Source organism: Rhincodon typus, chromosome 2 (assembly GCF_021869965.1).
Source record: "Rhincodon typus isolate 14 chromosome 2, sRhiTyp1.1, whole genome shotgun sequence".
Taxonomy (NCBI): Eukaryota; Metazoa; Chordata; class Chondrichthyes; order Orectolobiformes; family Rhincodontidae; genus Rhincodon; species Rhincodon typus.
The window spans coordinates 63,870,442-63,883,099 of NC_063333.1; the positions used below are offsets into that span (position 1 = coordinate 63,870,442).

The 12,658-nt window shown below is 40.6% G+C and overlaps 1 protein-coding gene across 1 annotated transcript in view; it reads right to left on the minus strand.

Annotated features, from left to right (window-relative positions):
• LOC109912449 (ATP-binding cassette sub-family A member 13-like) overlaps positions 1-12,658 on the minus strand; it is a 268,159-nt gene that overhangs the window by 182,374 nt on the left and 73,127 nt on the right. The window contains exons 14-16 of the mRNA XM_048608185.1: positions 11,254-11,471; positions 9,330-9,457; positions 1,048-1,162 (exon numbers count right to left, since the gene is read on the minus strand). Coding sequence (XP_048464142.1) covers positions 1,048-1,162; positions 9,330-9,457; positions 11,254-11,471 — 461 coding nt within the window. The remainder of the gene's footprint in view (positions 1-1,047; positions 1,163-9,329; positions 9,458-11,253; positions 11,472-12,658) is intronic.

Below are 12,658 nucleotides of genomic sequence, written 5' to 3' on the forward strand. Positions count from 1 at the left end.
TGTGCACATTGTTTTAAGATCAAGCAAGATAAATGATCTCCAGTTTAGAAGGTCAGGAAAGTTTATTTTAACCTTAAAGAAAATACCCATAACTTAAAGAGAGAATTTATTTTAGGTTTACTTTGCATTTTGAGCAATATTGTGAAGTCCTTGGATAGCTGTATAGATCAGTGCCCCTGAGAACGGCAGGATATAGTGAAAATAGATTATCTTGGAATAAGGAGTTGCTTTAGTCCATATCAGAAAGCTCTGACAAAGTTTTTTGAAGCTGAGAACATTTCAGTTCATGTGCATGAGTGCTATGAGATGAATGGGATTATACTTTTACTGATAGTAGGAACTGCAGATGCTGGACAATCTGAGATAACAAGGTGTAGTGTTTTAAAAATTTGGAATTTGTGTTAGATGAAAATAGTTTGGGTTATTCTATTTATCTTCATTTCTTTTGTTACTGAATTTCTGTTCCATTGTCAAAGTAAGGTCAGCAGCATTGCATGCTTATGCTTCAGCAAGACACCAGTTTGTCAAAGCCAAAATGAATGAAAATATGATTTATCAAGTCAGGTTTCAGTCTGGGATTTAACTTGCCCAGTAATAACATAAATTGGGATTATAATGAGATGGTTATTATTAAAGTGTTTAAAATAATTTTAAAAATTGAAGATTGTGAGAGACTTCCTCCACTACTTGAGGAATCTAAAGCAAGCGCGCATAACTTTAGAGTTAGGCTATTCCGGAGTGATAGGTCACACTTATTCACACAAAGGATAGTGAAAATTTGGAGACCGATCCCTCAGAAATACTGTTGAAGCTAAGATTTACCGATTTTTGTTAAAGCATGAGTATGAAGTGACAAACAACCAAGGCAGGTAAGGGAGGTTAAGATACCGATCAACAATGGTCTAAATGTATGGTAGAACAGGCTCAAGGGCCTAATGGCCTGCTTCTGCCATCGTCTTCCTCTCACACTCAATAAAGCTGATTATTCTAGCTATGTGGCTACAGTTGCAGACATCGTGTGGCATTGGTCATGTCAATGCAGCTTACCGTTTCCAAAATGTGCCAGAATTACTGCTAACATTCTGCTTGAATATTACAGTCTCACTAAGCAGATCTCTCCAATTGATCTTCCCTGTGATACAATTCGATTCTGAATTACTACCTGTAAAGAACAAGAGAACAGACTAATTTTTTTTTGGAAAAGGAGAAAATAGTCAAATACAAATAGGTTTCGAATTCAGCTAAATATTGAACCATACCCTCTGTTAACAAACCAAGCTACTATGGCAACAACACAAAGTTTACTTGTTTGCAAATGTTACTTTGTGAATTCGGATTTGTGGCCTATTTTGTACTTCATAGTGTGCATCAGGCTGGATATCATATCAAATACTTTTGTCCATCAATCTCAGAGTTCCTCAGGATTTGAAATTTGAAGACTGACAAACAAAGCCATTGTATTAGTTTCTACATAAATAATGAATTCAGATACTCCCATTTCTTATCTAGTAATATGGAACCATTATGAACAAGTCAAAATTAGATGGGTGCTCTCCGATTAAGGTTATAGCTTGACTGTCCAGTTTACGCTAAGGTTCTGACACTGATTTTTCTAATAGGACCTTCCCACGAGCAGCAACCTTCCTCCGTACTATGCAATTTTCTGTCCTTTCACATAGTTAGGTGCCCAATTTTAAGAACTGACATTCTGTCCTCAAAATCACTGAGACTGCGGGACAGATGAATGACAATTAAAATTTTTGACCATGTTATCATGATCAGATTTCAGGTTTCTGCCACCTACCAAACATACTCATGTTAAAGTTGCCATCATGACTTTTGCCATAAAGAAGAAAGCAATTTTTCATACATTTTATGTAAAAGTCAATGCTAGTTTTTCAGGGATAAAAGCCCAATAAATTTCAGATCTAAAGGACTGAGTAGAGTGAAGCTGTTGTTTTAAATTTTCAAGGTCCAATTGGAAAGGCAAAAGTTAAACCAAACAAATGTTTCAACAACATGGATTTTTTTTTTCTATTCATTTTGTGGGATGTGGGCGTCGCTGGCTGGCCAGCATTTCTTGCCCATCCCTAGTTGCCCTTGAGAAGCTGGTGGTGAGCTGCCTTCTTGAACCGCTGCAGTCCACCTGCTGTGGGTTGACCCATAATGCCATTATATAGGGAATTCCCAGATTTTGACCCAGTGACAGTGAAGGAACAGCGATATATTTCCAAGTCAGGATGCTGAGTGGCTTGGAGGGGAACTTGAAGGTGGTGGTGTTCCCATGTATCTGCTGCCCTTGTCCTTCTAGATGGAAGTGGTTGTAAGTTTAGAAGGTGCTGTCTGAGGGTGAATTTCTGCAGTGCATCTTGTAGTACACACTGTTACTACTGAGCATCGGTGGTGGAGGGAACGAATGCTAATGGATGTAGTGCCAATCAAGCGGGCTGCTTGACCTGGATGGTGTCAAGCTTCTGAGTGTTGTTGGGGCTGCACTCATCCAGGCAAGTGGGGAGTATTCCATCATGCTCCTGACTTGTGCCTTGTAGATGGTGGACAGGATTTGAGAAGTCAGGAGGTGAGTTACTCACTACAGTATTCCTAGCTTCTGGCCTGCTCTTGTAGCCGCTGTGTTTATGTGGTGAGTCCAGTTGAGTTTCTAGTCAATGATGACTCCCAGGATGTCGATAGTTGGGGATTCAGTTATGGTAACACCATTGAATGTCAAGGGATGGTGGTTAGATTGTCTCTTATTGGTGATGGTCATAGCCTGGCATTTGTGCGGCATGAATGTTACTTGCCACTTGTCAGCCCAAACCTGGATATTGTCCAGATCTTTTGCATTTGGACATGGACTACTTCAGTATCTGAGGAGTCACGAATGGTGCTGAATGTTATGCAGTCATCAGTGAACATCCCCACTTCTGACCTTATGATGGAGGGAAGGTCATTGATGAAGCAGCTGAAGATGGTTGGGCTGAGGACACTACCTTGAGGAACTAATGCAGGGATGTCCTGGAGCTGAGATGATTGGCCTCCAACAACCACAACCATCTTCCTATGTGTCAGGTATGACTCCAACCACCAGAGAGTTTGGCCCCGAATCCCATTGATGCCAGTTTTGCTAGGGCTCCTTGGTGCCACACTCGGTCAAATGCAGCCTTGGTGTCAAGGGCTGTTACTCTCACCTCACCTCTGGAATTCAGCTCTTTTGTCCATGTTTGAACCAAGACTGTAATGAGATCAGGAGCTGAGTGGCCCTGGCGGAACCCAAACTTGGCGTCACTGAGCAGGTTATTGCTGAGCAGGTGCTGCTTTATAGCACTGTTGGTGACACCTTCCTTCACTTTACTGATGATCGAGAGTAGACTGATGGGGTGGTATAGGGCAGGGTTGGAATTTGTCCTGCTTTTTATGTACAGGACATACCTGGGCAATTTTCCACATTGCTGGGTAGATACCGGTGTTGTAACTGTAGTGGAACAGCTTGGCTATGGGAGCGACAAGTTCTGGAGCACAAGTCTTCAGTACTATTGCCGAAATGTTGTCAGGGCCTGTAGCCTTTGCAGTATCCAGTGTCTCCAACTGTTTCTTGATATCATGTGAAGTGAATCAAATTGGCTGAAGACTGGTATCTGTAATGCTTGGGGACCACTGGAGGACGACGAGATGGATCATCCACTCGGCACTTCTGGCTGAAGATTGCTGCGAATACTTCAGCCTTATCTTTTGCACTGATGTGCTGGGCTCTTCCATCATTGAGGATGGGGATATTTGTGGAGCTTCCTCCTCCAGTGAGCTGTGTGATTGTCCACCACCATTCACGACTGGATGTGGCAGGACTCCAGAGCTTAGTTTTGATCCGTTGGTTGTGGGATCACTTAGCTGTCTCTATTACATGCTGCGTTTGCTGTTTGGTGTGCAAATAGTCCTGTTGGTGGCTTCACCAGGTTGACATCTCATCTTCAAGTATGCCTAGTGCTGCCTCTGGCATGCCCTCCTGCACTCTCCATTGAAACAGGGTTGATCCCCTGGCAGTATGGTAAGTGCTTCCTCCAAGTGTTGTTCAACATAGAGGAGTACTGACTTATCAGCTGAGGGAGGATGATATGTGATAATTAGCAGGTGGTTTCCTTGCCCATGTTTAACATGAAGCCATGAGACTTCATGGGGTCCAGAGTCAACATTGAGGACTCCCAGAGCAACTCCATCCTGATATACCACTGTGCCGCCACCTCTGCTGGGTCTATCCTGCTGGTGGTACAGGATATATCCAGGGGTGGTGACGGTATTGTCTGGGACATTGGCTGAAAGATATGATTCTGTGAGTATGACTATGTCAGGCTATTGCTTTTGACTAGTCTGTGAGACAGCTCTCCCAGTTTTGGCACTAACACCCAGATGTTAGTGAGGATGACTTTGCAGAGATAGTTATCACAGTAAGCAAGTAGCTGAGATTATAAATGCTGATTTATATTAGCATTAGAGAGATTTTTTCCAGATCTGTATATAATTCAACATTACAAAGTGACTCAAAAGCTATAGCAAAGGAACATAGAACATAGAACATAGAACATTACAGCGCAGTACAGGCCCTTCGGCCCTCGATGTTGCGCCGACCTGTGAAACCAATCTGAAGCCCATCTAACCTAAACTATTCCATTATCATTCATATGTTTATCCAATGACCATTTAAATGCCCTTAAAGTTGGCGAGCCTACTATTTTTGCAGGCAGGGCATTCCACGCCCTTACTACTCTCTGAGTAAAGAACCTACCTCTGACATCTGTCCTATATCTATCACCCCTCAATTTAAAGTTATGTCCCCTCGTGCTAGCCATCACCATCCGAGGAAAAACACTCCCACTGTCCACCCTATCTAATCCTCTGATCATCTTGTATGTCTCTATCAAGTCACCTCTTAACCTTCTTCTCTCTAACGAAAACAGCCTCAAGACCCTCAGCCTTTCCTCATAAGACCTTCCCTCCATACCAGGCAACATCCTGGTAAATCTCCTCTGCACCCTTTCCAATGCTTCCACATCCTTCCTATAATGCGGTGACCAGAACTGTACGCAATACTCAAGTGCGGCCGCACCAGAGTTTTGTACAGCTGCAACATGACCTCATGGCTCCGAAACTCAATCCCTCTACCAATAAAACCTAACATACTGTACGCCTTCTTAACAACGCTATCAACCTGGGCGGCAACTTTCAGTGATCTATGCACATGGACACCGAAATCTTTCTGCTCATCCACACTACCAAGAATCTTACCATTAGCCCAGTACTCTGTATTCCTGTTACTCCTTCCAAAGTGAATCACTTCACACTTTTCCGCATTAAACTCCATTTGCCACCTCTCAGCCCAGCTCTGCAGCTTATCTATGTCCCTCTGTAACCTGCAACATCCTTCTGCACTATCCACAACTCCACCAACTTTGGTGTCATCCGCAAATTTACTAACCCATCCTTCTACGCCCTCATCCAGGTCATTTATAAAAATGACAAACAGCAGTGGCCCCAAAACAGATCCTTGAGGTACACCACTAGTAACTGAACTCCAGGATGAACATTTCCCATCAACCACCACCCTCTGTCTTCTTACAGCTAGCCAATTTCTGATCCAGACCGCTAAATCACCCTCAATCCCATGCCTCCGTATTTTCTGCAATAGCCTACCATGGGGAACCTTATCAAACGCTTTACTGAAATCCATATACACCACATCAACCGCTTTACCCTCATCCACCTGTTTGGTCACCTTCTCAAAGAACTCAATAAGGTTTGTGAGGCACGACCTACCCTTCACAAAACCGTGTTGACTATCCCTAATCAAATTATTCCTTTCTAGATGATTATAAATCCTATCTCTTATAATCCTTTCCAACACTTTACCCACAACCGAAGTAAGGCTCACTGGTCTGTAATTACCAGGGTTGTCTCTACTCCCCTTCTTGAACAAGGGAACAACATTTGCTATCCTCCAGTCTTCTGGCACTATTCCTGAAGACAATGACGACATAAAGATCAAAGCCAAAGGCTCTGCAATCTCCTCTCTAGCTTCCCAGAGAATCCTAGGATAAATCCCATCCGGCCCAGGGGACTTATCTATTTTCACACCTTCCAGAATTGCTAACACCTCCTCCTTATGAACCTCAATCCCATCTAGTCTAATAGACTGTATCTCAGTATTCTCCTCGACTACATTGTCTTTTTCCTGTGTGAATACTGACGAAAAATATTCATTTAGCACCTCTCCTATCTCTTCGGACTCCACGCACAACTTCCCACTACTGTCCTTGACCGGCCCCAATCTTACTCTAGTCATTCTTTTATTCCTGACATACCTATAGAAAGCTTTAGGGTTTTCCTTGATCCTACCTGCTAACGACTTCTCATGTCCCCTCCTGGCTCTTCTTAGCTCTCTCTTTAGGTCCTTCCTGGCTAACTTGTAACTCTCAAGCGCCCTAACTGAGCCTTCACGCCTCATCTCTACATAAGCCTCCTTCTTCCTCTTGAAGGTTTTTATTTTGCAAAAGTGCAGTAAAAATGCCATTTCAGCTAGGTTTTTTTTGATGCAGAAAATGGTGACATAGAGATTCATACTATGTTTTTGAGAGAATGGTTTCTAAAATGGCTGAAAAAATGCATATTAGTTTCCAGTTCTATGAAGATCTGACCTTTTTGAAGCCAGAAAGTAATTCTGAACACTGAGTTCAAACAACATTTACTAGAAATGATCAGGAAGTCACATGAGAACATTATTGTTAGTGTGTTCGCTGACTTGAGTTCAATGATCCAGTAAGAAAGAAAGTGACATCCAGAAGTAGGTTCATTCAGAGCAAAGAGAACCTTAACAGCAGAGATGCCATTATTAGCAGTATCCAGGAGGAAAAGTCCTGAACTGTAGACGTCAGTTGGAATAAAGCTGCAGAGGCAAAAAGCTGTCTAGGTGTAAGAGTGGAAGTCATTTGACAAGGTTGTAGAAAACACAGACAGGTTAAACTCATGTCAAGTATTAAGTGAGATGAGTTAGCAGTTTGTTTTAAGGATCTCAGGGTGAGACATTAACTGAAGGAAACAGCAATGAATGATTGCAGAATTTGATCAAAGGGGAAACAATTATAACCGTTACAGATGAACCAGAAGCTTTAGCACAGAGATAGGAGTGACTCTTCACTGAGGTTTGAATGTCTCTAAGGTTAATGCTGAGGGAAAGGGGATTTTTTTTTCTGTTATTTCGAAGAAGATTGTTCAAATGGTTCTTTTATAGTGGAATACAGTTCATGTCTTTATTTTGTATAAGCTAATTTTACATTCTTTTGTTAAAAGTCCATTGACAGCCTCTTGTGAATACATTCAGTGACTGACCTCCAAGGTAAACAAAAAGGAAAAAAAATAAAACTTATGGTCTATCAAGCCAGGTTTCACTCTGGGAACTGACTTGTCCAGTATTACCATCTGCTGTGATCATAACAATGGTTAAAAATATTGAGCCGAGGATCAGCTTTGAAAGGGTACCAAATATATACACTTGTCCCTTTTATAAGGATCAAAAACAATTGAAATCAATTTAGAAATGCCTCAGCTTTCAAACCACTAAAGGTGACATTTGTCCACTCAATGTGGCCCAGGTCAAAAGTTAATATCAACCCCTTAAATACATCATCCGTGTAGAACTTTTGGTCTAAAAAGGTAGTCTCAAAAATGTGACTTTTACAGGAGTATTAATCGCTAATTGATTAAACTTTTAATTCTCCAACACAGGACTGTAAATTCAGCTCCCTAGATTTCTTGTAACATGTAACACGCTGTCTCATCTGGACAGATTTTGCCATGTTCCTGCCATTTCTTTGGAAATTGCACCATGTAATAGTAAGGGATTTAATCTCTAAAATGAAAAGACAGACACAGAAAATTTCCAAGAAAAACAAGCACTGAAAACATTAGTCCACTGATGCTTTTCAGATGCTGGCATGCTCTGCATTTCCAGTTTTTAGTCTCTTTGCAACATGTACTTTGTATAGAAATGTGTTTTTAAAAAGTCTGAGTAATCTTTTGCCACACTAATAGGAGTAAGTTTGGTGAATAATATCAACAAAATAATGAGGAAGGAAAGGAAAGAAATTAGGAACAAAAATATTGCCAGACTAAATCAAATGTACAAGTCAACCATCTGCGATGGATCAAACTTTCCCAAAAAATAAGGTAAGTTCACAATCTATATTGTTATTATTGCACAAAATTGTTCAGCAAGGTCAGGTGAAAAAGACATATGCCACAAACAGCAAATCTCTATAACATATTCACAGTGTTCACCTCATGCAAGTGGCTATGCACCCCAAACCTCCTAAGCATTTTGAAAAACTTCACATTAATTGCCCATTTAACTTGCCATAGAAAGTTAGATCTCCTAATTAACAGTGTATGTATGTTTTTATCAACAGGATAATTATTAATGTCTATCATCCTTTTTACAGAACAGTATTAATTTGAACTGTTCAGTCTTATTAATGTATGTAATAATTTCCTTCCAGATATTTTTAAAAGTTCAATATCTCAATTTTTAAAAAATTTTAATCTTCTCTTCCTTTATTTTTCTTTCTGTAACTGACTTGACTCCAATTTAATCAGTTTTAATTCATCCCTTACCTCTATCATTTATCCTATTCTTTTCTCAATCCTTAAATCTCATTAATTTTGGTCTTATGGTTCACTAAAGTCCCAGATGCCCTGTAGTCCTCACCATCTGTTATCAACACGCACTTCCAGCACCTTACAGGGCAAATTATATATCTTCCAGCTGAAGAGTGCAGGACCCAACTCCAGGACTATTAGGTTAATAATTTAGTTTATTGATACAAAAACACAACTGAAATGCTGATAGGAACATAAAGTGTAGTAATATATCATATGAATACATTTTTGAATTAATTTTAATACTTTGCAGTACAATTGTGTCAAAATTTATCATTGCTTAACTGTCTGTAAAATTACATCTTGATTATGCTCATGCGTTGTAAACAAACACCTTCTCCTAATTGGGGGGATCAATGAATTCTATAATGTGGCACCTAACATCTCAGAAATTAAATGTAATGATTTTTTAAAATTTTAACTCAGCCGCAAATAGATGTATGTTCACACCTTGTTGAATTAATACTCTACGCAAACAAAAATGCTTACCTTCTAAGTGGAAAGATAACTAACAAGTATAACTTAATACATAATTTCTATCTTACTTAAAAATAAATTCAGAAATACTCCACACCTGGAAACTGAAAAAGGTGATTTAGCATCATGGAATCTGTTTTCTATTTACTCACTATTTCCTTGGAGTGGTTGGTTCGAGTTTTCTATCAGCCAGCAAATTCCTCGAATATGATTTTCAATGCTTGGCCAGAAATCACTATTTTCCAATGCAGATCCTTGGGCATCAAATACATCAAAGGCCCTGGAATATATTAAGCGCTTAGTAACAGTCAAGAAAATATAAACTAAATATCAAGCTGTTTTTAGTTACAAAATGATCAAGCAATGCATAAATATAACTCTTAAGTCTAGTAAAATCTCTGTGGCCAGAGAGGAATTAAAAGCTTGTGTCAGAATCCCTGCAATTTCCTGCCTCCCTTCCCACAGTAGCCTGGCATTCAATTCATCTGAGTCAGGAGACTTATCTGTTTTTAAACCCGACAAAGCTCCAATATCTCCCCATTTCCTATGTCAAACTGTGCAAGTTCCTCACAGTCCCTTTTTCTGAATTCTGTACCTGCATTCTCCTTTTCCAGAGTGAAGACCAAAGAGAAGTATTAATTTAACACCCTTCCAATATCCTGCAGCTTCACATACAGGTTGCCCCCTAGGTCCCTAATAGGCCCTAGTCTTTTCCCGGTTAACCTCTTCCCTTTAACGTATCTATAAAATATCAAAAGTCCTTTCTCATGGCCCCTTTTTGCTCTTTTAATTTCTTTCTTAACTTCCCTCCTGCACTTCCTATATTCCTCTAGGTCTGCAGCTGAATTGCTCCCTTTGGACTTGCTAAAATCCCTTCTCTTCTTCTTTATCCAGTCCTGAATTGTCCTAGACATCAGGGTTCTCTGAACTTAATGCTTCTACATTTTCCTCTAAAGGGTACATATTGGACCTGTTTCTCTCAAGTTCCTTTTTAAATGCTCCCCATTTCTCCGTTGTAGTCTTACCAGAAGGAGCTGTTCTCAGTCTCCATGGCCAGATCCTGCTTTATTTTAATAAAATCTTCCTTCCCCCATTCAAAGCCATCTTTTGCAGGCCATTTTTTTTGCTTGTCCATAACAAATTTGAATGGTACCCTTTTGTGGTTGCTACTACGTAAATGTTCCCCCACTGCCACATCGAACACTTGTCCGGCTGCTTTCCCCAGAACCAGATTCATCCCTGTGCTATTCTTTGTTGGATCTTCTACATATTGATACAAAAAACTCCCCTGGATACATTTCAAAAAATCCACCCCCTCTAAACACTTAACACAATGACTATATCAATTTATGTTGGGAAAGTTGAAATGCCCTAGTATAATTACCCGATTATTGCTCTTACATACCTCTGTGAACTGTCTACATATTTGCTCCGACTCTGTGGGGGCCTATAATACACCCCCAGTAAAGGAACTGCCCCCAAAGCCTCATTTGAGGACACATTGGGACACACTTCTTTTAATTTACTGCCATTTTCTCCATGTAATCCCTCATAAGCCAAATTCCTGAGCAATCAGAAGAATGGCCAAGCGATTTTCTTTCTGATACTACACAAGGCTGGTCACCAGGAAGCATATCAGGCAGCATGGTGGCTCAGAGGCTGGCACTGCTGCCTCATAGTGCTAGGGACCTGGGTTCAATTCTACCCTCAGGTGACTGTCTGTATGGAGTTTACACATTCTCCCGGTGCCTGTGTGGGTTTCCTCTATATCCTCTAGTTTCCTCCCACGTCCAAAGATGTGTAGGTTAGGTGGATTGGCCATGCTAAATTGCCATGGTGACCAGGGATGTGCAGGTTAGGAGGATTAGCCATGGGAAATGCAGGGTTACAGCGATGGGGTGGGTCTCAGTGGGATGTTCTTCAGAGGGTCAGTATGGACTTGATGGGCCAAATGGCCTGCTTCCACACTGTAGGGATTCTATGATATCAGAGTGGTCCAATGAAGACAGCACCCACCCCAGTCTGTCTGGGCTACACAGAATTTCCAGGCTCTTGAAATGATGAATTTACACTTACAGGTTCCATATAACGTGTTCCTGAAAAGTACTAAATTCAAAACTTTTCCACTGTTCAGATGTAGCATATATTTCTTCTGTGATATTCCTAAAGAACTGATTGTAGAATCGTTGGTTGTCTTCATACACTTTGAATAATTCTAGCCATCCTGTGTATGAATCTTGAAATGTGACTTCAAAATCCTGCTCCCCAGCAAGCACTGTGCTGTACTGTTCAACCTGTAATAATCAAAAAATGTTAATGCCATGGCTGTGTGTTGAACTATCACATGAACAAGCTGTAATTCATGCTCCACACCATTAAGGTAGACATGCAAATGCTACTGAGAGGTGGACAAGCTTTTAGCACACAGAGAAACGGCTCCAGGATTGCGATTAAACTCTGCGGTGCGTCTATTTAATTATTCCCAATTTGATACCCTAGTATTTATTTTCAGAATGATTGAACTGCTCCAAATGGGATTCTTTTTCTGGTCTATGGATTTCAGACATTTAAGTTTGCTTGACTTCTAAGGTCATTTCCCTCTATTTCAGTGCAGTATAGATTTAGAATTTGTACATTCATATAAAAGAATCTACTTTTCTAGTTGTGATCCTGTGGTCCTCTCCTGGGTGTCTTATCATTTGTATGGCTGCCCCCACCTCAGCATTTTAGCAGGCTGTACTTCTAACACATACTTTCTTTCCTGGGCCTATGTACCCACCCCCTCACTCAATTTTTATCATCACACCCTATTTTCCATTGAACAAATACCCTGTTCTACCTCTGAAATTCAATTTCTCTAGCAATCTGCATTGCTTTGTCCTGTATCAAATTCTTCTGACTTGTAAATGATCTAACAGGGCTCATGTACAACCATAATTCGGTTGGATATCAATTCTGCCATCAACCTGAATTTGCGTAGTTCTCTGCCAGACAGTAAGGATAACTTATCCAAGCTTTTCATGCTTTTACTTGGCCTCTGCTTTCTCTTATTAATCCACGCAAGCTCTGTTATTAAATGCCAGCATGCTATGAAATAAGCACCAAATGCCCGCAAGGCTTCTTCCAATGGCAGCACTTTCTCATCGGTGCCTTTTCTTGCTAATATCTAGTTCATGATATTCACAGCTGCATAGACAATTGATCTGTTGATTTTGGTCATCTATTCAATCTAATCCTATAGCTATTTTGTACCCTCATCAGTTAGGAATAGAAGAGTTATAAAATTCCAGTTGTGAAGAAGAGTTATGAAACACAAAATGTTGAATTTGTTTCTCTGTCCATGGATGTTGCTGAACCTACTGAGTTTCTCTAGCAGAGATAGTAGGAACTGCAGATGCTGGAGAATCCGAGACAACAAGGTGCAGAGCTGGATTAACACAGCAGGCCAAGCAGCATCATAGGAGCAGAGAGGCTGACGTTT